This window comes from Ambystoma mexicanum, chromosome 1p, assembly GCF_040938575.1.
Source record: "Ambystoma mexicanum isolate Mex_15411 chromosome 1p, UKY_AmexF1_1, whole genome shotgun sequence".
NCBI lineage: Eukaryota > Metazoa > Chordata > Amphibia > Caudata > Ambystomatidae > Ambystoma > Ambystoma mexicanum.
Window position 1 is genome coordinate 433,103,840 of NC_090921.1, and position 22,690 is coordinate 433,126,529.

General features: G+C 46.0%; 1 protein-coding gene across 1 annotated transcript in view; it reads left to right on the forward strand.

Moving 5' to 3' along the window:
* The window catches only part of IFI30 (IFI30 lysosomal thiol reductase), a 182,399-nt gene that overhangs the window by 120,604 nt on the left and 39,105 nt on the right, over positions 1 to 22,690 (forward strand). The window contains exons 4-5 of the mRNA XM_069649254.1: positions 5,029 to 5,124; positions 20,793 to 20,945. Coding sequence (XP_069505355.1) covers positions 5,029 to 5,124; positions 20,793 to 20,945 — 249 coding nt within the window. The remainder of the gene's footprint in view (positions 1 to 5,028; positions 5,125 to 20,792; positions 20,946 to 22,690) is intronic.

A 22,690-nucleotide genomic window follows, 5' to 3' on the forward strand; every position in this document is an offset into this window, starting at 1 on the left:
GTCTCTGGACATGTATTTGCACTGCGGTCCACCTCAAAACACCAGGAATACACCTTCCGACATTGAACGAGGATTGGTCTCTACACACCCACAGCATTCATTGACTGATCTCCCAGTCCACCAGGAAACTAATTCCCTTTGAACTGGTTCAAAATTAGAAATAGCTCACTCTTAAGCGACAAGATTGAGAACTTTCCCATACCAGATGTCAATAGGTTGGACTCTTGTGGGTGGCCAATGCACTTTTCTCTATATACCACACATGACTGTGGCAGAATTTGCCATTTGTTTTGTTCTCACTAATGATTGTATGAATTTATATGTATGTACACCACTTGTTGGTAAGAAATCTGAAATTTAAACATTTTATTTTTTGAATTAAATAGTGGCTTCTAAGTCAAAACAGTAGTCTGTCAGAGTTGTTGCTTGCTCTCTCTATTGGTGCTTCTGTCTCCAATTAGGTCAGCCAAGGGTATAGATTTATTGGTATATCCAGAGCTACTCTAGGGTTCAACATTTACTGCTCCTGTAGGCGAACTTTATACGAGCCTCGCCTTCAGTTTAAATATTCACACTACAATTAAGAGTGTGCTTAATAACCCATGTTGGTAGGTCAGTCCTTGTCCTGTGTACCAGGTGCACAGAGTGCTCTGCCTCCTATGTATACATGTGCTGGAACCAGGAAGTACTCCTTGCTTCCTATTCACGCTGCACAGGAGCCGAAAGCCTTCTGCAGGTTGACATGAAGAACGGAGTCCAGACTGGTCCTTAAAGTAGGAAAATAATACAAGCATGAATGCATGTGTGAATGAACAAGTGCATGGTTACTGGATGCTGTGCGAATGAGCGAGTGAATGTTGTGTGAATAGGTAGGTGAATGAGCGAGAGAATGGTACATGTAAATCTATAAACACTTGCCGAGCTTGAGGGGCACTGATTTGTGGTGGCAGCTATTTTTTACTGGGCATAATGATAAAGCAAACATCATAAGTGTTATTACATGGCTAGAATGACTTATTTTGCTGCAGCCAGTCTGGCCATATACTACTACCGTGGCATGGCATATTTTACTGAGCACAAATGATAAAGCAAACGAGATAGTGTTATTTTGTGGTGAAACTGGCCTACTTTGGTGCAGCCTGTCGGGCCACATATTACTGTAGCATGGCATTTTTTGCTGTGTTTCAACGGTAACGCCAACATTATGAGTGTTCATATGTGGCCATAATGGCCTACATTAGTGCAACCAGTCTGGAAAAGCTTTTTTATGGTTGCATGGCATTTTTACTGGCAAAGTTAACAAAAGTGTGTCTTTACTTGACAATACTGGCATATATTAGCAGAGCCAGCATGGGCATGGGCATTATTTTTGTATTGTATCATTACTGCCATTATGCGCAAAGCAAACATGAATAGAAGGGAATACTGGCATGTATTGGTGCAACCAGCATGGACATGTGTGGGCAGAGCTAGTGTGGAAAAGGTTTTTACACTGGTATATATTGTGGGAAAAGGCATTGTGAAAATACATTTTAAAATATCCTTGTGCATCAACTTGAATTTATTGGATTTATTCATGAGTTACCCTATACAACCAATTGCAAAATGTAGGGGTGCTCAGAAAAAGTCCCAATGATTAAGAGGGATTCATGTTGCGCGTGCCATATTTGTGTCAGGGATGCGGCAAAGTTAGCGCGATGTCGCAATTTACAGTGTAGTTAAATGTGAATGTGATATGTTACTCAAGTGTTAATTTGTGTTTACTTGATACATATTAGATCTGCATGCATGTAGAAAGATAAAATGGCAAAACCGTCAAATGAAATGTAGAAACATGATTCAGACATGATGTGCTATGAAGTGCCTAGAAACTGGGCAACAAGGAGTTTTTCATAATGCGCATGCAAGCAAGAGGACTGGTCACAGAGAAACTGATGTGTAGAAAATATGATAGTTATTGAACATGCATGCACACGCATATACATGCACAGGGAATTCATAAATCCACATGTAGTGGGCTTTTTTGTTTTTTCTTTTTTTTTACAAATGGATTAAAACATTGTAGTCAGAGGTTTTGCAAGGCGAATTTGAAAGTGACTTTGAGAAACTGGTTTTGCTGAGTTTCAGGACTAGAGGAAAGGTAAATGAGTCACTAAGACCTTAAGGAGATGCTCAGCTCATCTAAAAAACCTGCAAGAGTTTATGGCCTGGCAGTATCCAAGAAAGCAGATGTAATCTCTTTTAAGAGCAAGAGAGCCTGACAGAGGATTTCGGCTATTTGTTTTGACCAGTAATAAACATGGGGTGAAGTACCGCTCAAGGCCAGGAGTGACTAATATTCAGGAGTTTCGATTGTAATTCAGGATGTGCTGTGCGTGTTGAAATGTTAGTCGTTAGATTAGACTTTTCCAATGACGCCAAAGCAGGGGTGGAGGAGATGGCTATTGACAGTTCAAAGGGAACCTGTTCATTCTGCTCTCTCTCTCATGTCGTTTGAAGTATTTGTGCAAACCATGTGCAAATTACATTTAAGATTAGGAGATCTCAGACCAGCTGGGACTTGTAATGAATTATGCTTATAGGTGAATGTTTAATTATGTGATGATGTCATGACCTTGCACAGACAAATCCTAATAGGAGGTGTTCTTCACATGAGTTGAAGATGGCAGTTAAGGTAACGTCTACCAATGAGAATGGAGGAATTGGAGAAAGATGGGATTTGTTGGTATCAGTCTTGCCCAATCATGTATGGGGGTGGTTCGTAATACAAAATATGGGAGAGTTTTGACTGTTGCAATAAATGTATATATGTCGATGTATGTGGTTCAGTGTGACTTGGGTTAGGTAAGAGGGTCATCTAGCTCCTCCCCGGACAATTGTACAATAAACTTGCTTTACATACAAACGTTCACTCGATATTTTAAGTGGTGGCTGCTAGGTTAAGGTGATTTAGCGTTCCATCCATACAAAACTGTGTGGTTTTTTACCCTATTTTTCACAGAAAGTGTACTGTAAAATGCACTATTTTAACCCAGTGTTTTAATTATTTTCGCAAGGGTAGACCCCCACACACTATGTCCTTTTTGGTTTGTTCAAACTCCCTTCCTGCACCCCTTCATGTTTGTGGGAAACCTTTACACCCATCCAATTCAGCTGCACTAGCATTATTTCGTTGAATATTACTTAACGCCATTCTCAAATAGTTTTGAAAAATGGCCATTAATTCTGCTGAAAACACCTGTTTCTAAAGATGTCTGTGCGTTGGGTACTGTGTGCACACCTAAACTTCTGAAATACTCGCAGTTTTAGGGAGAATAAACACTGAGACGAGAAGCAAGATGGCCCTCAGACACCAATGGATTGACAAATACCTTAGTTGTTTCATTCTCCGATACAATTCCTGAGGCTAGCGGATTGAGTATTTATGGTTCATGGTCAGAAGCACTTTAATATTTGTACGAGTGTTGGGAAAAAGTAAGTAATCACCAAGCCCAGTGTGTATTTCGTACTTAGACAATCAAGCATACAACTATGGTCATTTTTACATTCTCAAAATGCTCTTTGATTGTTTACACAACATCCTGGAACCCTCTTTGGTTCTATTTATTCCTTTCCACATGTTTGTAGGGGGTACTTTTAAAGAGCACAGTAGGAGTCTACCAAATGGAATGATAACCTTCCTTCTGAAATAATTTATATCATGCCCTAGGTTTTAATAATGTGCTTTGCTGAGTGAGACAGGTGTAACAGGCTTATAATGGCCTGAATACATAGTGAAAGTGGTAATTAGAAATGAACATTGTAAAATTAAAAAAAAGAGACAGTTTACAATTTTAGTGCTATGAAATAATTCCCTTTTTTTAGCTTCGTTTCTCCTGAATACACACCATTTGGTCTTTCAAAGGCCTTCCTTCCTGGAAAGCACCTTGCTCGGATTAAAACAAATGGTTTGTTTCTTCTGTGAGCACCAATGCTACTGTTACACTATGCACAGACACTAATAATAAACGAGAAATACCAGACACATCCGGAGGCCCCGCAGCCTGGTTCTCTCGTAACTCATAAGGTCTGTCCGTACCCCAGCACCCCCACATAGTGTTTCCACACCCCCTTCAGCATCCCATCCAACAGACAATTAGCCCTCAGTGTGGGAGGGAGGGGGGTTGCCTCTGTTGCTTCTGCTCTTATTCTACTTGTAACCATAGAAAACAGTGGTTCCCACTTCAAGATGTCTATTTTCTTCTCTGATCTTTGAGTTGCCTGGTCTCATCATAGCAAATGGCAACATGACGCCACAACTCTTCCCACAGATAGACATCGACATATAGTGAGCGAGACGGAGAGAAGTAGAGATGGAGAGGGAGAGTGAGAGAGAAATACGGGGCTCAAGTCGAGGCTTACACGCGGGTGGGCTGAGTCCCCCCCCCACTTATTTCAGAGGGTGCCTAATTTCTGGTGATGCCACATTCAATTGGTATGTTAATGAGTGCCCCCACTTTTTTTACCACTTGACCCCTGGACGAATAGTATGGCGGATAAGCTAGTGATACTACTTTGTGTTGTGTTGGTTGCTTGTATCGCGCTTTTCACCTCTTTCACTCTGTTTCAAAGCGCTGAGAGTGAAGAGAAGGGCAGCAGAAGAATTGGCAGCAGAGAAGCATAGGGAAGGAGACAACATTATTTTATGCTGAGTTAAATTGGTTTATTGAGGAATTCCCGCCATATTTAGCTGAGCATGTGTGGATTCCAATGTTTCCTTCTTCTTATTGGTCATAATTGTTAAAAACTACGTGACAAGCGAAGGGACAGCTCCGAAGGTTCAGCGATCATTTCGGATATGTGTGTGCAACCTGCAGGTCACAGGTCTGAATAGATCCTGACAGCACTGTATGAAAATGTGGTGTTATTATCACAGTGTTTGTGTTCCAGGAAGCATTTGTTTATGTAAATGATCCTATTCACTCCCATACTCCAATGAACCCTAAATCTGCTTCATAATTCTCAGCATATTACTGTTGTTCTTCGCAGGCCTGCCTGATGAATCTTCTGGCAAGCGTGGACAGGTATTTCCCCATCATCTACTGTATGGAATCTGCAGTGGACGTGATCAAAGCTGTGCAGCCGGTAGGTCGATGGCAGATATTTGTTCTGAACTAGATCCTGATAGGTCATGACTGCACCAATCAAATCAATGGATTTTGAACCTCCTGTGAGGTGACTAGATAAGGAAATTGTAGTGAGCGTTTTAGTGAACCACCAAGTTATTGTATTTTTTTGTGTGCAATTTAAAAAAATCTTCGTTACCAACAAATTGTAGATGGTGGGTTGGGGTGAGGCAATATTGGTTGCAGTGGAGTGGCAAGGGTTAGTGGGGGGGCAATAGTTCTCAACCCAAATTCTGTGGTTAAATTTTGGTACAAAAATGCAAGCAAAATAAAATCGACCAGTTAAATTTGATAAAAACACATAGAACTAAGGACATTACCCAAAGGGATGTTTGTAATTCAATGTGGGGGAATTTTTTCAAGTGAATCCCAAGATTATTCTAGCACATTTAAGCAAAAATTAACTCAGGCTGTGGGAATTTGCAGATGCATTTTGAAAAAAAACTTGAATAACTGCCCACCTACAAATTCTGACATATTTTATAGAATTATCCGGTGTTAGAAAGGATGTGAAGCCAACAGATTTAGCAGAGGCGGTGCAGGACTATAGATAGAATACAAAATATGAAGCATTTTAAGCTACATCGGACATACTTCACATAGTTTATAATCTCCTGCACTACCTATTATAAATTGGGGCTTCAACTCTGTATGTTAATGCACCGGTGCTGAATAAAGAGGACAAGTGCTTTGTGAGCACAGATTATTCTTTTTATTTCCTAAATTATGTATTAATCCCACAGTATATCTCAACCCCATTCTTAGTGATGATTCAGTCAGGAGACAAAGGGGTTTGGTGTTATCAGTGTCACTTGTGTGGTAATGTTAGTGGGAGCGGGTATGGTGGAAAACATTGGCATGACCTTAAAGGGACAGCCATGCTAGTATGTATTGCCAAGCAAGCTTTAAAGTTGTCCTAAGCCTCTCTCTTGCTCGATCGCTCACTCTTGTTCCTCTCCTCACTCCTGATAAGCCACCCACAGACTTGATGAATTGAGGGTGTTTCCAAACACTTTAGCACTTTTTGATTCATCTGTTGTTGAAATATGATTGCAAAGTCATGTTGCACATTGCATTGCCACTGGTCTCATGAAAAGACCATCCGCAAGCCAAAAGTGAGGAGATTTTCTGTCCAATCCACTTTAATGCTGAAAGCACGTAAATGACTGAACAGAAAAGCAAGAGGATTTGTAATCGAAGCTGAAAATGTATGCACAATGTGTGTAAATTTTGTGAGACAGGCATGGTATCAAGAGATGACAGACAAAAGATGTAACAGTTTTGAAACCTTCATTAAAATGTCAGGACGGAAGTAATGCCTTAATGCCTAACTTCGCCTTCAGCTGTGGTGGGAATAGCCCTACCTAAAGAAATTAAGGAAATATCTATGTCCGTAAATTCAACTCAAAAGTCTGTGTCAAAACATATGCTTGCCCTAATTTATAATACAGAAATGTAGTGTAGGGATGTTCTAACTTAAAAAGTGTTCAACCTAAAGTCTGGAGCAGTTTCTAGCCCCCTTCACAAGTTCAGGATGCCGCTTTTAAACACAAAGTTCAAAAGGGTGCTTAGGGAGCCCTTCCCCAAGCGGAAGCACTGTTTCACAAAAATCAACAAAGTTCCAGAGACGCTCATCCCAAACTTCAAGCAGGACTGTCCAAAGCAACAATATTTCAAAGGAGCTCAGGGGTTCCCTTCCCCAAGCTTCAAGTAAGAATGTTCAAAACAATAATGGTTCAAATTGAGCTCATTGTTTCCCTTCCCAAAGCTTTGAATACTGATGCTCAAAACACCACTGTTCAGCTTTAACGTATTTCAAAGTTGCTTTCACACTTCTTGTTGGGCATCCTGATCTAGGCACAGTTAATAGACTGCACGGCCCACCCATTGCTGGCCATGCAACCACTTGCCCTTTTCCAACTTTTCCCTTCTCCCGCCTTCCCAGGCTACTTGGAGACACCGCTCCCTCGCCATGCAATGACAGTTTCTTTCAATCTGCTGTCTTTCAGCGTCCCGCCGTCCTGTTCTCCTTCGGCTTGCAGTGGACTGCAATGGCTTTCCTGCTGCTCTCTCCAACTCCCTCCATCTCCTTCTGTAGACTGTACACCTGTGAATCTTTAACAGGCTGCAGGTGTGAAGTCCTAGGCTCATTTAGCTGACCCCAATAGGTCCAATTAACATGAAATGCCTGACCTTCAGTTCTTTAGCCTTCAGGCTCTCTCTTCTCTGTCCCAGTACTATAGTGGTGTTTGATATGGTTAATTCTCATTACTCTTGCGGTTAGTTTCTTCTTTTCAGTACTTGGTCTGACTTCAAGTGGAAAATTAGGGTCTGTGTAACAATGTCCTACAAAGGCTGAGGGAGGTGAAGGTAAATCACTGTCGGGAAATGGGGGATAGCAGGTTTCGCCCTCTGGCATTCTTTCCCCTATCCTGAAGGAACCTCCACCCAGGTGATCCTCCCTCTCTAGTTCACCCCCGGGGTCGGGATCCAAAAGTGATGGCCCTTCCCTGGCCACCTGAACAGAAGATCCCTGTGGAGTAGATGTGAGAGTACCTTCAGGTTTCTCACAATGCTCACAATTGTGTAGACATTTGGTACTTATAATTTGGAATGTAAAACTATATATGTTACTGAATGTTCAAACTGTTATTATCGGACTTCAGACGTTTTTAGCATGTTTTCAAACTATTTAGAAGTTTCAGGGTACAATAACATTTTCTTTTTAAGAGATCTGGCAAATATAAACCAGAGCAAAGATCTCAAACGCCTTCATTACAGTTTTGATACCTCATCCAGTCTGGTACCTGCAGACCTACCTTTTGCAATGATGAAAGAAAGAAGCAAAAAACACAATACAGTCAAAAGACTACCGCAAATACTCAAACCATCGTTTGCCCACATGAGAGATCCCAGTTGATCTTAACGTGGCATCTTTCAATCCAAGTGCACCATTAATTCCCAGCAAGATGTCCCACTTCTCAATGCCCCAGTCACCAGGCCGATAGCCGTATATATGCTACGCTTCAATATGCTGAATGCCTTGAGAAAGCATTACATGTTGCGTGAAACATTTGTGGGACATGGGTAAACCAGCATTTCCAAATATAAACGTATTTGTTTGGAATTATAATTATTCTAAGCGCTTTAAAACAGTAGTGCAAATTAAATACCTGAATTACTTAAGCGCAATCATCATGGCAAATAATTCTTTCATGGTACTAAGACCAGAGGAGAGGAGTTTTAAGAGAAAGAAGAGTGGAAATGAGGAGATGGGGAGTTGAGCCATAAGAATGGAGAAGGGAATTCTAGAGATTAGGAGCAAGAATGCAGCCGTCATGGGCCCATAGCACACCAGCATTTGTTTTACACTTCGGGCCTGTAAACCTTTACACCCATCCAATTAAAAGAATGCACCAGCTGCACTCGTGTTATTTCATTGAATATTACTTAATGCCATTCTCAGATCATTTTGAAAAATGACCTTTAATTCTGCTCAAAACACCTGTTGCATGTATCCTCTATATATACATTTCTAAAGATGTCTGTGCGTTGGGTTCTGCCCGGGCACACTTAAACTTCGGAAATGCTCGCAGTTTTAGGGAGAATAAACACAATCTGTGAGAGGAGACGCAAGATGGCCCCCAGGCACCAATGGATGGACAAATACCTTATTCATTTCATCCTCCGATACAATTCCGGAGGCTAGCGGAATGAGTATTTATGTTTCATGGTCACAGGCACTTTAATATTAGTACAAGTGTTGTGAAAAAATAAATAATCACCAAGTCCAGTGTGTATTTTGTACTTGGAGATTCAAGCATACAACTATGGTCATTGCCCGGGGGAATTACCTGGGGCGATATTGGCCCGCCGTCTCGGGTCATATTGTCACAATGTTATCAAATGTTAACACATGTATGTAGTATTATCACAGTTGGAACTGAATTCTTGTGTGCCTAACTGTGGTTATTTTGCAGTCTCAAAAGTGGGCCACAAATGTTTGTGTGGTTTATGGTTTTATGTTTTTACGTTTTGTAACACTTAATTGTTCACCAAAGTGTGTTGTGATATCTTGCATATTCACTTGAAAAATGAATGTTTGAAATACATTCAATATTCGTGAAAAATAATTTTTAAAAAGTCACAAAATAAATAAACAGCGGTTACAGATTGAACCGCAGAGAAAAATACATGTAAAATGCAATATATGTGTTTTGTTTTGAGGGAATACCAATACCTTTGGATTCCCTTTGCTTTGACCTCGCCTATTTAAGACTCTATCAAGGTGTTTTTCAGGCTGATTTATTACGGCCACAGTAGAATTAAATTGGTACATACTGGATTGAAAGTATGCTTAAATGAATCAGTGGAAAGACCACGCCCCAATGTTTCTCACCAATGAGAAGGCTCTGCCCCATTCAAGCAAGTAGTGGCTGTGCAGGCATGGACCGCCCCCTATCCCACATCTGCCCAATAACCGATATCCCCAGCCAACAATATAGATTGGGACTATGCAGCCCCAATCTCAGTTTCAAACAGTTGCAGGCACACAAAGCACCGACCAGTAAACCAAGGATGGATCCCGCAAAAGTACATGCACTTATTTGGGGGTTTACAGCCTCACACGGCAGGAAGAGGGGCAAAAAGATAGTTGGCCAAAGTGCAGGTCTTAAAACATGACGACCAGTCATTTTGAGTAAATGGTGCTATGAATGGCATTATAATGTAAAAATAAATGGTGCACAGTAGTACACTGGACAGAGTTGCAAAACATGGTTCCCTGTCACCAGCCTGTCCTAAGTACATCAGAACGACATTACATACTTGCTAAACAAAAAGAAAAAGGGACAAAAAGTGTCCTTTTAACACTCCATTTAAGTTACGAAGTTAAAACACAGGAAAATGCAAATGGGAGTAAAACTCTCCCTGCGCTGTTAGCCTTGGTGACTAACCTGAACAAATGAGTTGAGCAAGTGAGTGAGGCTAAACAGGCCTCACTCACACAAAACTAGCCAGGATAAGAAAACACAGACCACTATGCTGGGCGTTACACTGCAATCGAAGAGGAAAGTAATAAAAAACGGAAATAATCGTGAACAGCGGCAGAGGGACTCGGGGTCGGACTGGGCATAAAACTGTCTCGGGCCCATAGCAATTCATTCCTTTTGTGACAGACTGTTTGAATAGTAGGGGGAGTGTTTTGGGAAAATATGATTCAAGTTGTGCAATTTAATGAATATATTCAGCAACGATGGTCAAAACCATCAGCCAGGTAATGAAGTAACTCATCCACATGGCCCACATTGGCCAAAAAGTGGCCCCCTTTGACCCCAAAAACCTGGCCCACACTACCATTTTGCGTGTTTTGGTTCGGGCATTGCCCTATTGCCCCACAGGCCAGTCCAGTGGAGACAGCCAATACGCTTGCTCCATCGCTGCCAGAGTATCCGCACGGTGCCAGTACGCGAGTTTGGTGCCCCTTCATTCACTTTCTCTGGATTCTTGCCTGGCTCTACTTCCTCATCCACTGTGAGGCATGTGCACTGAGGTGCGCTCATTTTAGAATCTGGCTCTGTGTGTGGACTCGCAAGCAGGACCCGAAGTGGTGAAGACCCTGCTGCTATTGTGTAAACTGCACAACCTCTCTGGGATTTCCCCCCTCAATGAAATTCTCCACAGAGGAGGGAGGGTTGCTCCAAACTACGCCCCTCATTGGGCACAATATACATATATTGATATGGCATACCTTGGGGACTGCATGGCATATAGTGGTGCACCCGAAGAGGGACTAGAGGAGCTCTGTGGGATCCCCGTATACCACCTCCGAGGGTTGCATCATGAAGCTGGCGGCTTCTCCTATACCCCAGAGTTCCATATTCACCTTCAAGGGATGCTCCGGAAGTGCATATATTACACATTCAAACTTTCCTGGGCTTCTTCCCGATAAACTCACATGATGAGGATTAAGCACTGAATCCAAACATCCTGTTCACATACTCGGCAAAATCTGGACTTGGCTGCCTCTTCCCCAGGATATGCAGCTGCCGAATGGAATAACCAAAGAAAATGGAGGAGGCGGCCCGGTAACTGTTGCAATGGCCTCCTCTAACCTTCTCCCCTCCCCCTGGGTAAGGGGAGGGTGCGGGGGCGGAACGGTGCCAAAACCACCCAAAGCCTGCGAAGGGTAAGCAAAGGAAAAGGGTGGGATAAGGCCTTTATAACGAGCAGGCGTCCTACTGCAGGAGGCATCCAGCACCTGCAGTAGGACACCTGTCCCGCCACCGCTGTGAAGAAGGATTTCGTTTTCCACCCACCCCACGAAAGGAACGGGAGGATGGGGACACCTGGACGTCGCTGTCGCAGGACGATCAGGCTGGTATAAGGCGGTGTTTGGGCGACCAAACACAAAAGACAGACCCCGAATGAGCCAGAAGGAAGCCGGAAGGATCTTCACTCTTCTCGGACCAGTGCCTCTTGGGAGCCTAATGGCAGGGGCGTCTGGTGGTAACAACAAGGGCTCAGCTTCCCACAAAAGAAACAGCGCTCTCTAGAGTTGGGCCTACTATGAATGCTATACAAAGGTATAGTGGGAAGCAGGTTATCTTGAACACGGAGCAAGCGCCACACTTACAGACTGGATTTCACGAAATGTGTGCAGTGATTCTTTTGTTGTGGAAATAAAACTGCAGCCAAGTTTGCCATTTTGAAACTACCGTCTCATTCCAAATTAATATTCTTGTAAGAAAACAAGGTGCATCTGAGGAATGAGCAAATGATGACTGATTGGCTATGGGTTCAAATGGACAAATGCAGGGGTTAACAGGACACGGCGTAGCCAAGAATATAAATAGAAAAATCTGTGTTCTTTTACACAAAGGAACTCAAGCTCAGCTCTGAAATTGCTTCAAAGTTTATAATGCAAGAGCGACCTCTATGGGTCCTGTACCAGGTAATAGGTACTGATCCCTAACTTTGTATTTACTTTCAGTGCCCTGGGCGCTTCCAACATACTATCACTGTCAACAATACCTGGGACTCACAAATCAGCCTGGGCACTTGCTGTTAGGCAAGATTGTATGTAGTAACCCTGTGGGAGACTACACCAGCCTTGTCCTCTTGGCAATCGGTAACCCAACCTTTTGTATAGGTCTGTACTACACAAGTTGGTAGAGTGACTGAGCAGCCAGGCTTATCTCAAGAGGGGTCAATGTAAGCTGTATAGATGTAACATAGAGGTTCACAAATACAAGTAGTCAAATAACACTTATACTCAAGGTTTCTTATTAAAATATTTATTTATTAATTTAACAGTCAGTTTTAAAATAAGACTTCTTTAGAAAGGGCAATATGCAAACAATAAAATACACTCCTTCAGTTTCAGTTAAGTAAGTAGACCCTGAGGTGACTTCAGTAGCTAGGATGCTGTGGAAATCACTTGTAACACAATGCAACACTGAGGTTGTGGAAAAAGGAAAAGGTTAGGGAAGGAAACAAAGGTCTGAACAGGTAACTAAACAAGAAAAATGGGGCTTGTACCTGGACATCTAATATCAGTGCCTGGCAAATGCCTAATAATAATACACAAGCCAAAACTGTTGGCTTTTCCAGTGCTTGTTTTAACAGGACTTCAGTGAAGACACACATAGTGCTTATTAATTGAGTGGTTGAAGGCAGACCTGGTTAAAACATTTCTTTACACCACTAGCATGTGATAAACTGCTTTAAGAAAAAACAATGGTCGGCACTTCCCGTACTAGGTTTAGTGGTAAGGCTTGATTAAAGTGAGCTCAAAGAGATCCCATGAGGAGATTGTTTGGGCTGAAAGGGACAGGAATTTGGTGCGAATGGCGATTGGGTCAGCATGGCCATGGGCAGTCAATGTGTGGGCAAATAACCAAACCACACCTATAAGCTGTTTGTCCCTCCTCATATGCAATTTTTCCCTGTCTGTACTCTAATGGATTAGCTTCGACTTATAGGTGGTGCTGCCACCTAATAGGCCAAATAAAAAAAAATAAAAAAAACGCTAGAGGCAGTGCCCACATAATGCCCAAAAATAACCTTGGTGCCCCTTTCCAAGCAAATCTTGCAGGGCTCAGTTAGTGCAAACGAGCACTAACACGTCATTCTAAAGCCCTTCCTCAGAAGTACACTTACAAATAATGTAATCTACCTCATGAAAATCCCATGGCCTGGACTTCCACCTTGCCTTCCAACTTTCAGAGTTCTTGCAAGAGGGTACCTGAAAACTGGCTCTACGGATTTTCTGGACTACAACTCCCATGTTCCCGCACCATTGATTATATTGGCCAGGGCTTTTGTGAGTTGTAGTCCAAAACATCTGAAGTGCCAAAGGTTGCAGATCCCCTGGGATAGAGCAACTAACTGAATGAGGAGGTGAGTTGAAGCAGGTAATGTGATAGCTTGGCCGAGGATGATAAAGCGCCTTCCCTGATAGGTCCGATACTGGGACGCAGGGGTTATGCAAGGGTTCGGATGATCAATTGCCTTCACTGAGCAGTCTGGTACTGGGATGCAGGGGTTACAAAGTGGTTTGGATGATCGCACCTTCACTGAGAGGTCTGGTACTGGGATGCAGGGGTTACAAAGTGGTTTGGATGATCGCACCTTCACTGAGAGGTCTGGTACTGGGAGACAGGGGTTACGCAGGGGTTTGGATGAACAAGCGCCTTCACTTAGAGGTCTGGTACTGGGCCACAGGGGTTCCGCAGAGGTTTGGATGAACAAGCGCCTTCACTTAGAGGTCTGGTACTGGGCCACTGGGGTTCCGCAGAGGTTTGGATGATCAAGCACCTTCACTGTGCGGTCTGGTACTGGGACGCAGGGGTTACAAAGTGGTTTGGATGATCGCACCTTCACTGAGAGGTCTGGTACTGGGACGCAGGGGTTTGGATGATCAATCGCCTTCACTGAGCGGTCTGGTACTGGGACGCAGGGGTTACGCAGGGGTTTGGATGTTGAAGCACCTTCACTAAGAGGCCTGGTACTGGGACGTAGGGGTTACGCAGGGGTTTGGATGAATAAGCGATCTTCACTGAGAGGTCTGCGTAACCCCTGTGTCCCAGTATCAGAGGTTTGGATGATCAAGCGCCTTCACTGAGAGGTCTGGTACAGGGACACAGAGATTACACAGGGATTCAAATGAACACGCGCCTTCACTGAGAGGTCTGGTATAGGTACACAGGGGTTTGGATGATCAATCGCCTTCACTGAGTGGTCTGGTACTGAGGTGCAGGGGTTATGCAGGGGTTTGGATGATGAAGCTTCTTCACTGAGAGGTCTGAGACGCAGGGGTTACGCAGGGGTTTGGAGGAACAAGCGCCTTCACTGATAGGTCCGATACTGGGATGCAGGGGTTATGCAGGGGTTTGGATGATCAATCGCCTTCACTGAGTGGTCTGGTACTGGGACACAGGGATTACACCGGGGTTTGGATGATTGCACCTTCACTGAGTGGTCTGGTACTGGGACACAGGGTTTACCCAGGAGTTTGTATGAACAAGCGCCTTCACTTAGAGGTCTGGTACTGGGCCGCAGGGGTTCCGCAGAGGTTTGGATGACCAAGCGCCTTCACTGAGTGGTCTGGTACTAGGACTCAGGGGTTATGCAGGGGTTTGGATGATGGCCCCTTCACTGAGAAGTCTGGTACTGGGATGCAGGGGTTACAAAGTGGTTTGGATGATCGTACCTTCACTGAGAGGTCTGGTACTGGGATGCAGGGGTTTGGATGATCAATCGCCTTCACTGAGTGGTCTGGTAATGGGACGCAGTGGTTACGCAGGGGTTTGATGAATAGCGACCTTCACTGAGAGGTCTGATACTGGGACACAGGGGTTACGCAGGGGTTTGGATGATCAAGTGCCTTCACTGAGAGGTCTGGTATTGGGCCGCAGGCGTTACGCAGAGGTTTAGATGATCAATCGCCTTCACTGAGTGGTCTGGTACAGGGACACAGAGGTTACGCAGGGATTTGAATGAACAAGCGCCTTCACTGAGAGGTCTGGTATTGGTACGCAGGGGTTTGGATGATCAATCACCTTCACTGAGCGGTCTGGTACTGGGACGCAGGGGTTAAACAGGGGTTTGGATGATGAAGCGCCTTCACTGAGAGGTCTGGTACTGGGACGCAGGGGTTACGCAGAGGTTTGGATGACCAAGCGCCTTCACTGAGTGGTCTGGTACTAGGACTCAGGGGTTATGCAGGGGTTTGGATGATGGCCCCTTCACTGAGAAGTCTGGTACTGGGATGCAGGGGTTACAAAGTGGTTTGGATGATCGTACCTTCACTGAGAGGTCTGGTACTGGGATGCAGGGGTTTGGATGATCAATCGCCTTCACTGAGTGGTCTGGTAATGGGACGCAGTGGTTACGCAGGGGTTTGATGAATAGCGACCTTCACTGAGAGGTCTGATACTGGGACACAGGGGTTACGCAGGGGTTTGGATGATCAAGTGCCTTCACTGAGAGGTCTGGTATTGGGCCGCAGGCGTTACGCAGAGGTTTAGATGATCAATCGCCTTCACTGAGTGGTCTGGTACAGGGACACAGAGGTTACGCAGGGATTTGAATGAACAAGCGCCTTCACTGAGAGGTCTGGTATTGGTACGCAGGGGTTTGGATGATCAATCACCTTCACTGAGCGGTCTGGTACTGGGACGCAGGGGTTAAACAGGGGTTTGGATGATGAAGCGCCTTCACTGAGAGGTCTGGTACTGGGACGCAGGGGTTACGCAGGGGTTTGGAGGAACAAGCGCCTTCCCTGAAAGTTCTGGTACTGGGACACAGGGGTTATGCAGGGGTTTGGATGACGAAGCGCCTTCACTGAGTGTTCTGGTACTGGGACGCAGGGGTTATGCAGGGGTTTGGATGATGGCGCCTTCACTGAGAAGTCTGGTACTGGGACGCATGGGTTACAAAGTGGTTTGGATGATCGTACCTTCACTTAGAGGTCTGGTACTGGGCCGCAGGGGTTTGGAGGAAAAAGCGCCTTCCCTGAGAGTTCTGATACTGGGACACAGGGGTTATGCACGGGTTTAGATAATCAAGCGCCTTCACTGAGAGGTCTGGTATTCAGTCATAGGGGTTTGGATGATGAAGTGACTTTACTGAGAGGTTTGGTACTGGGACGCAGGGGTTACACAGGGGTTTGGATGATGGCGCCTTCACTGATCAGTCTGGTATTGCGACGCAGGAATAACGCAGAGGTTTGGATGATGAAGCGCCTTCACTGAGAGGTCTGGTACTGGGACACGGGTTACACAGGGGTTTGGATGATCGCGCCTTCACTGTGAAGTCTGGTACTGGGATGCAGGGGTTATGCAGGGGTTTGCATGAACAAGCGCCTTCACTGAGAAGTCTGGTATTGGGACGCAAGTGTTTGGATGATGAAGCGCCTTCACTGAGCGGTCTGGTACTGGGACGCAGGAGTTACGATAAACACGTGCCTTCACTGAGAGGTCTGGTACTGGGACGTGGAGGTTACGCAGGGGTTTGGATGATGAAGCGCCTTCGCTGATAGGTCTGATACTGGGACGCAGGGGTTATGAAGGGGTTTGGATGATGGCGCCTTCACTGAGAAGTCTGGTACTGGGATGCAGGGGTTTGGATGATCAATCGCCTTCACTTAGAGGTCTGGTACTGGGCCGCAGGGGTTCTGCAGAGGTTTGGATGACCAAGCGCCTTCACTGAGTGTTCTGGTACTGGGATGCAGGGGTTATGCAGGGGTTTGGATGATGGGGCCTTCACTGAGAAGTCTGGGACTGGGACGCAGGGGTTACAAAGTGGTTTGGATGATCGTACCTTCACTAAGAGGTCTGGTACTGGGATGCAGGGGTTTGGATGATGAAGCGCCTTCACTGAAAGGTCTGGTACTGGGACATAGGGGTTACTCAGGGGTTTGATGAATAGCGACCTTCACTGACAGGTCTGATACTGGGACACAGGGGTTCCGCAGAGGTTTGGATGACCAAGCACCTTCACTGAGTGGTCTGGTACTGGGACGCAGGGGTTATGCAGGGGTTTGGATGATGGCGCCTTCACTGAGTGGTCTGGTACTGGGACGCAGGGGTTATGCAGGGGTTTGGATGATGGCGCCTTCACTGAGTGGACTGGTACTGGGACGCAGGGGTTATGCAGGGGTTTGGATGATGGTGCCTTCACTGAGAAGCCTGGTACTGGGACGCAGGGGTTACAAAGTGGTTTGGATGATCGTACCTTCACTGAGAGGTCTGGTACTGGGATGCAGGGGTTTGGATGATGAAGCGCCTTCACTGAAAGGTCTGGTACTGGGACGTAGGGGTTATGCAGGGGTTTGATGACTAGCGACCTTCAATGACAGGTCTGATACTGGGACACAGGGGTTCCGCAGAGGTTTGGATGACCAAGCGCCTTCACTGAGTGGTCAGGTACTGGGACTCAGGGGTTATGCAGGGGTTTGGATGATGGCGCCTTCACTGAGAAGCCTGGTACTGGGATGCAGGGGTTACAAAGTGGTTTGGATGATCGTACCTTCACTGAGAGGTCTGGTACTGGGATGCAGGGGTTTGGATGATCAATCGCCTTCACTGAGTGGTCTGGTAATGGGACGCAGTGGTTACGCAGGGGTTTGATGAATAGCGACCTTCACTGAGAGGTCTGATACTGGGACACAGGGGTTACGCAGGGGTTTGGATGATCAAGTGCCTTCACTGAGAGGTCTGGTATTGGGCCGCAGGCGTTACGCAGAGGTTTAGATGATCAATCGCCTTCACTGAGTGGTCTGTTACAGGGACACAGAGGTTACGCAGGGATTTGAATGAACAAGCGCCTTCACTGAGAGGTCTGGTATTGGTACGCAGGGGTTTGGATGATCAATCACCTTCACTGAGCGGTCTGGTACTGGGACGCAGGGGTTAAACAGGGGTTTGGATGATGAAGCGCCTTCACTGAGAGGTCTGGTACTGGGACGCAGGGGTTACGCAGGGGTTTGGAGGAACAAGCGCCTTCCCTGAGAGTTCTGGTACTGGGACACAGGGGTTATGCAGGGGTTTGGATGACGAAGCGCCTTCACTGAGTGGTCTGGTACTGGGACGCAGGGGTTATGCAGGGGTTTGGATGATGGCGCCTTCACTGAGAAGTCTGGTACTGGGACGCATGGGTTACAAAGTGGTTTGGATGATCGTACCTTCACTGAGAGGTCTGGTACTGGGCCGCAGGGGTTTGGAGGAAAAAGCGCCTTCCCTGAGAGTTCTGATACTGGGACACAGGGGTTATGCAGGGGTTTGGATAATCAAGCGCCTTCACTGAGAGGTCTGGTATTCAGTCACGGGTTTGGATGATGAAGTGACTTTACTGAGAGGTTTGGTACTGGGACGCAGGGGTTACACAGGGGTTTGGATGATGGCGCCTTCACTGATCAGTCTGGTATTGCGACGCAGGAATAACGCAGAGGTTTGGATGATGAAGCGCCTTCACTGAGAGGTCTGGTACTGGGACACGGGTTACACAGGGGTTTGGATGATCGCGCCTTCACTGTGAATTCTGGTACTGGGATGCAGGTGTTATGCAGGGGTTTGCATGAACAAGCGCCTTCACTGAGAGGTCTGGTATTGGGACGCAAGTGTTTGGATGATGAAGCGCCTTCACTGAGCTCTCTGGTACTGGGACGCAGGAGTTACGATAAACACGTGCCTTCACTGAGAGGTCTGGTACTGGGACGTGGAGGTTACGCAGGGGTTTGGATGATGAAGCGCCTTCGCTGATAGGTCTGATACTGGGACGCAGGGGTTATGCAGGGGTTTGGATGATGGCGCCTTCACTGAGAAGTCTGGTACTGGGACGCATGGGTTACAAAGTGGTTTGGATGATCGTACCTTCACTGAGAGGTCTGGTACTGGGATGCAGGGGTTTGGATGATCAATCGCCTTCACTTAGAGGTCTGGTACTGGGCCGCAGGGGTTCTGCAGAGGTTTGGATGACCAAGCGCCTTCACTGAGTGTTCTGGTACTGGGATGCAGGGGTTATGCAGGGGTTTGGATGATGGCGCCTTCACTGAGAAGTCTGGGACTGGGACGCAGGGGTTACAAAGTGGTTTGGATGATCGTACCTTCACTGAGAGGTCTGGTACTGGGATGCAGGGGTTTGGATGATGACGCGCCTTCACTGAAAGGTCTGGTACTGGGACATAGGGGTTACGCAGGGGTTTGATGAATAGCGACCTTCACTGACAGGTCTGATACTGGGACACAGGGGTTCCGCAGAGGTTTGGATGACCAAGCGCCTTCACTGAGTGGTCTGGTACTGGGACGCAGGGGTTATGCAGGGGTTTGGATGATGGCGCCTTCACTGAGTGGTCTGGTACTGGGACGCAGGGGTTATGCAGGGGTTTGGATGATGGTGCCTTCACTGAGAAGTCTGGGACGCAGGGGTTACAAAGTGGTTTGGATGATCGTACCTTCACTGAGAGGTCTGGTACTGGGATGCAGGGGTTTGGATGATGAAGCGCCTTCACTGAAAGGTCTGGTACTGGGACGTAGGGGTTATGCAGGGGTTTGATGACTAGCGACCTTCAATGACAGGTCTGATACTGGGACACAGGGGTTCCGCAGAGGTTTGGATGACCAAGCGCCTTCACTGAGTGGTCAGGTACTGGGACGCAGGGGTTATGCAGGTGTTTGGATGATGGCGCCTTCACTGAGAAGTCTGGTACTGGGACGCAGGGGTTACAAAGTGGTTTGGATGATCGTACCTTCACTGAGAGGTCTGGTACTGGGATGCAGGGGTTTGGATGATGAAGCGACTTCACTGAAAGGTCTGGTACTGGGACATAGGGGTTAGGCAGGGGTTTGATGAATAGCGACCTTCACTGAGAGGTCTGGTACTGGAACGCAGGGGTTATGCAGGGGTTTGGATAATCAAGCGCCTTCACTGAGAGGTCTGTTATTCAGTCACAGGGGTTTGGATGATGAAGCGACTTTACTGAGAGGTTTGGTACTGAGATGCAGGGGTTACGCAGGGGTTTGGATGAACAAGCGCCTTCACTGAGCAGTCTGGTATTGCGACGCAGGGATAACTCAGAGGTTACGCAGATGTTTGGATGATCAATCGTCTTCACTGAGCAGTCTGGACCCGGGACGCAGGAGTTAAGCAGGGGTTTCAATAATCAAGCACCTTCACTGAGAGGTCTGGTACTGGGACACGGGTTACACAGGGGTTTGGATGATCACGCTTTCACTAAGAAGTCTGGTACTGGGATGCAGGGGTTATGCAGGGGTTTGCATGAACAAGCGCCTTCACTGAGAGGTCTGGTATTGGGACGCAAGTGTTTGGATGATGAAGCGCCTTCACTGAGCGGTCTGGTACTGGGACGCAGGGGTTACGATAAACACGTGCCTTCACTGAGAGGTCTGGTACTGGGACATAGAGGTTACGCAGGGGTTTGGATGATGAAGCGCCTTCACTGATGGGTCTGATACTGGGACGCAGGGGTTACTCAGGGGTTTGGATGATGAAGCGCCTTCACTGATAGGTCTGATACTGGGACGCAGGGGTTATGCAGGGGTTTGGAGCTAAACTGCATGTTTGTTTGCATACCAACTTCCTGAACTCTTTTCTCATGTACCTCAGTGCCTCGCGATTTATCAGCCAGAGCTGACTACGGAAAAAGTCATGGAGTGCGCAAACGGGGATGCTGGAAACCAACTGATGCACCAGAACGCCCTGCGGACAAATGCCCTGAGCCCACCCCACAAGTTTGTGCCTTGGATTGTCGTAAATGGGGTAGGCAGAGCATCTGTTCATTTTTTGATTGTTTGTGTGCTTATCTATATATCAAATTATGTTCTAAATTTTACACTTATTAAATGAAACCCTTTTTAAGCATTCTTCTTTGATGGTTCTGATACTTAAATGAGTGCAGTGGTACCAAATCCACCTTACTGGAACGCGTTTTCGATTTGTGAACTTCCTGGGGAGAGTTCTCAAAAAGCCTCATAGTCATTCAAGAAACCAAAGTATGCCTGTTCCTTACATCAAGCCTATTGCGAGAAGGAGGCTAAATGCTCAGCTCTGGCCATAACGCTGCCCCCCCACTTCCCTGGCACCAACTGACTTGCTCCCCGCCGCCCTGGACAGCCTTACCCCTCCTCTGTGCCCCTCTGTATACCGCCCCCCATATTTGTGCTGTTGTATACCTCTCCAAAGTGCCCCGTTATGCATCTGTTCTGTTGTATACCTCTGTAAAGCACTCCTTTATGCATCGGTACTGTTGTATACCTCTGTAAAGCACTCCGTTATGCATCAGTACTGTTGTATACCTCTGTAAAGCACTCCGTTATGCATCTGTACTGTTGTATACCTCTGTAAAGCACTCCGTTATGCAGCACTCCCTTATGCATCTGTACTGTTGTATACCTCTGTGTTGTATACCTCTGTAAAGCACTCCGTTATGCATCAGTACTATTGTATACCTCTGTAAAGCACTCCGTTATGCATCGCTACTGTTGTATACCTCTGTAAAGCACTCCGTTGTGCATCGGTACTGTTGTATACCTCTGTAAAGCACTCCGTTATGCATCGCTACTGTTGTATACCTCTGTAAAGCACTCAGTTGTGCATCAGTACTGTTGTATACCTCTGTGTTGTATACCTCTGTAAAGCACTCCTTTATGCATCAGTACTGTTGTATACCTCTGTAAAGCACTCCGTTATGCATCGGTACTGTTGTATACCTCTGTAAAGCACTCCTTTATGCATCGGTACTGTTGTATACCTCTGTAAAGCACTCCGTTATGCATCGGTACTGTTGTATACCTCTGTAAAGCACTCCGTTATGCATCAGTACTGTTGCATACCTCTGTAAAGTGCTCTATTGCTTCTCAAAGCTAGGGCCTGGCTCAATAAATACCATAAGAATAAATATTAACATGACCATTATAGCAAATGCTGCCATGAATACAGAAGGAACTCTTTAAAAGTAAGTGCGACGCTTCCTGGAGACTCAACCTAAAAAAGGCCTTGCAGTTTGGAAAATGTAGGGTGAAAAGGGGATAAAATGAACGGGGGATTTTGCATCAGTACTGTTGTATACCTCTGTAAAGCACTCCGTTATGCATCTGTACTGTTGTATACCTCTGTGAAGCACTCCGTTATGCAGCACTCCCTTATGCATCTGTACTGTTGTATACCTCTGTGTTGTATACCTCTGTAAAGCACTCCGTTATGCATCAGTACTATTGTATACCTCTGTAAAGCACTCCGTTATGCATCGCTACTGTTGTATACCTCTGTAAAGCACTCCGTTGTGCATCGGTACTGTTGTATACCTCTGTAAAGCACTCCGTTATGCATCGCTACTGTTGTATACCTCTGTAAAGCACTCCGTTGTGCATCGGTACTGTTGTATACCTCTGTAAAGCACTCCTTTATGCATCGGTACTGTTGTATACCTCTGTAAAGCACTCCGTTATGCATCGGTACTGTTGTATACCTCTGTAAAGCAGTCCTTTATGCATCAGTACTGTTGT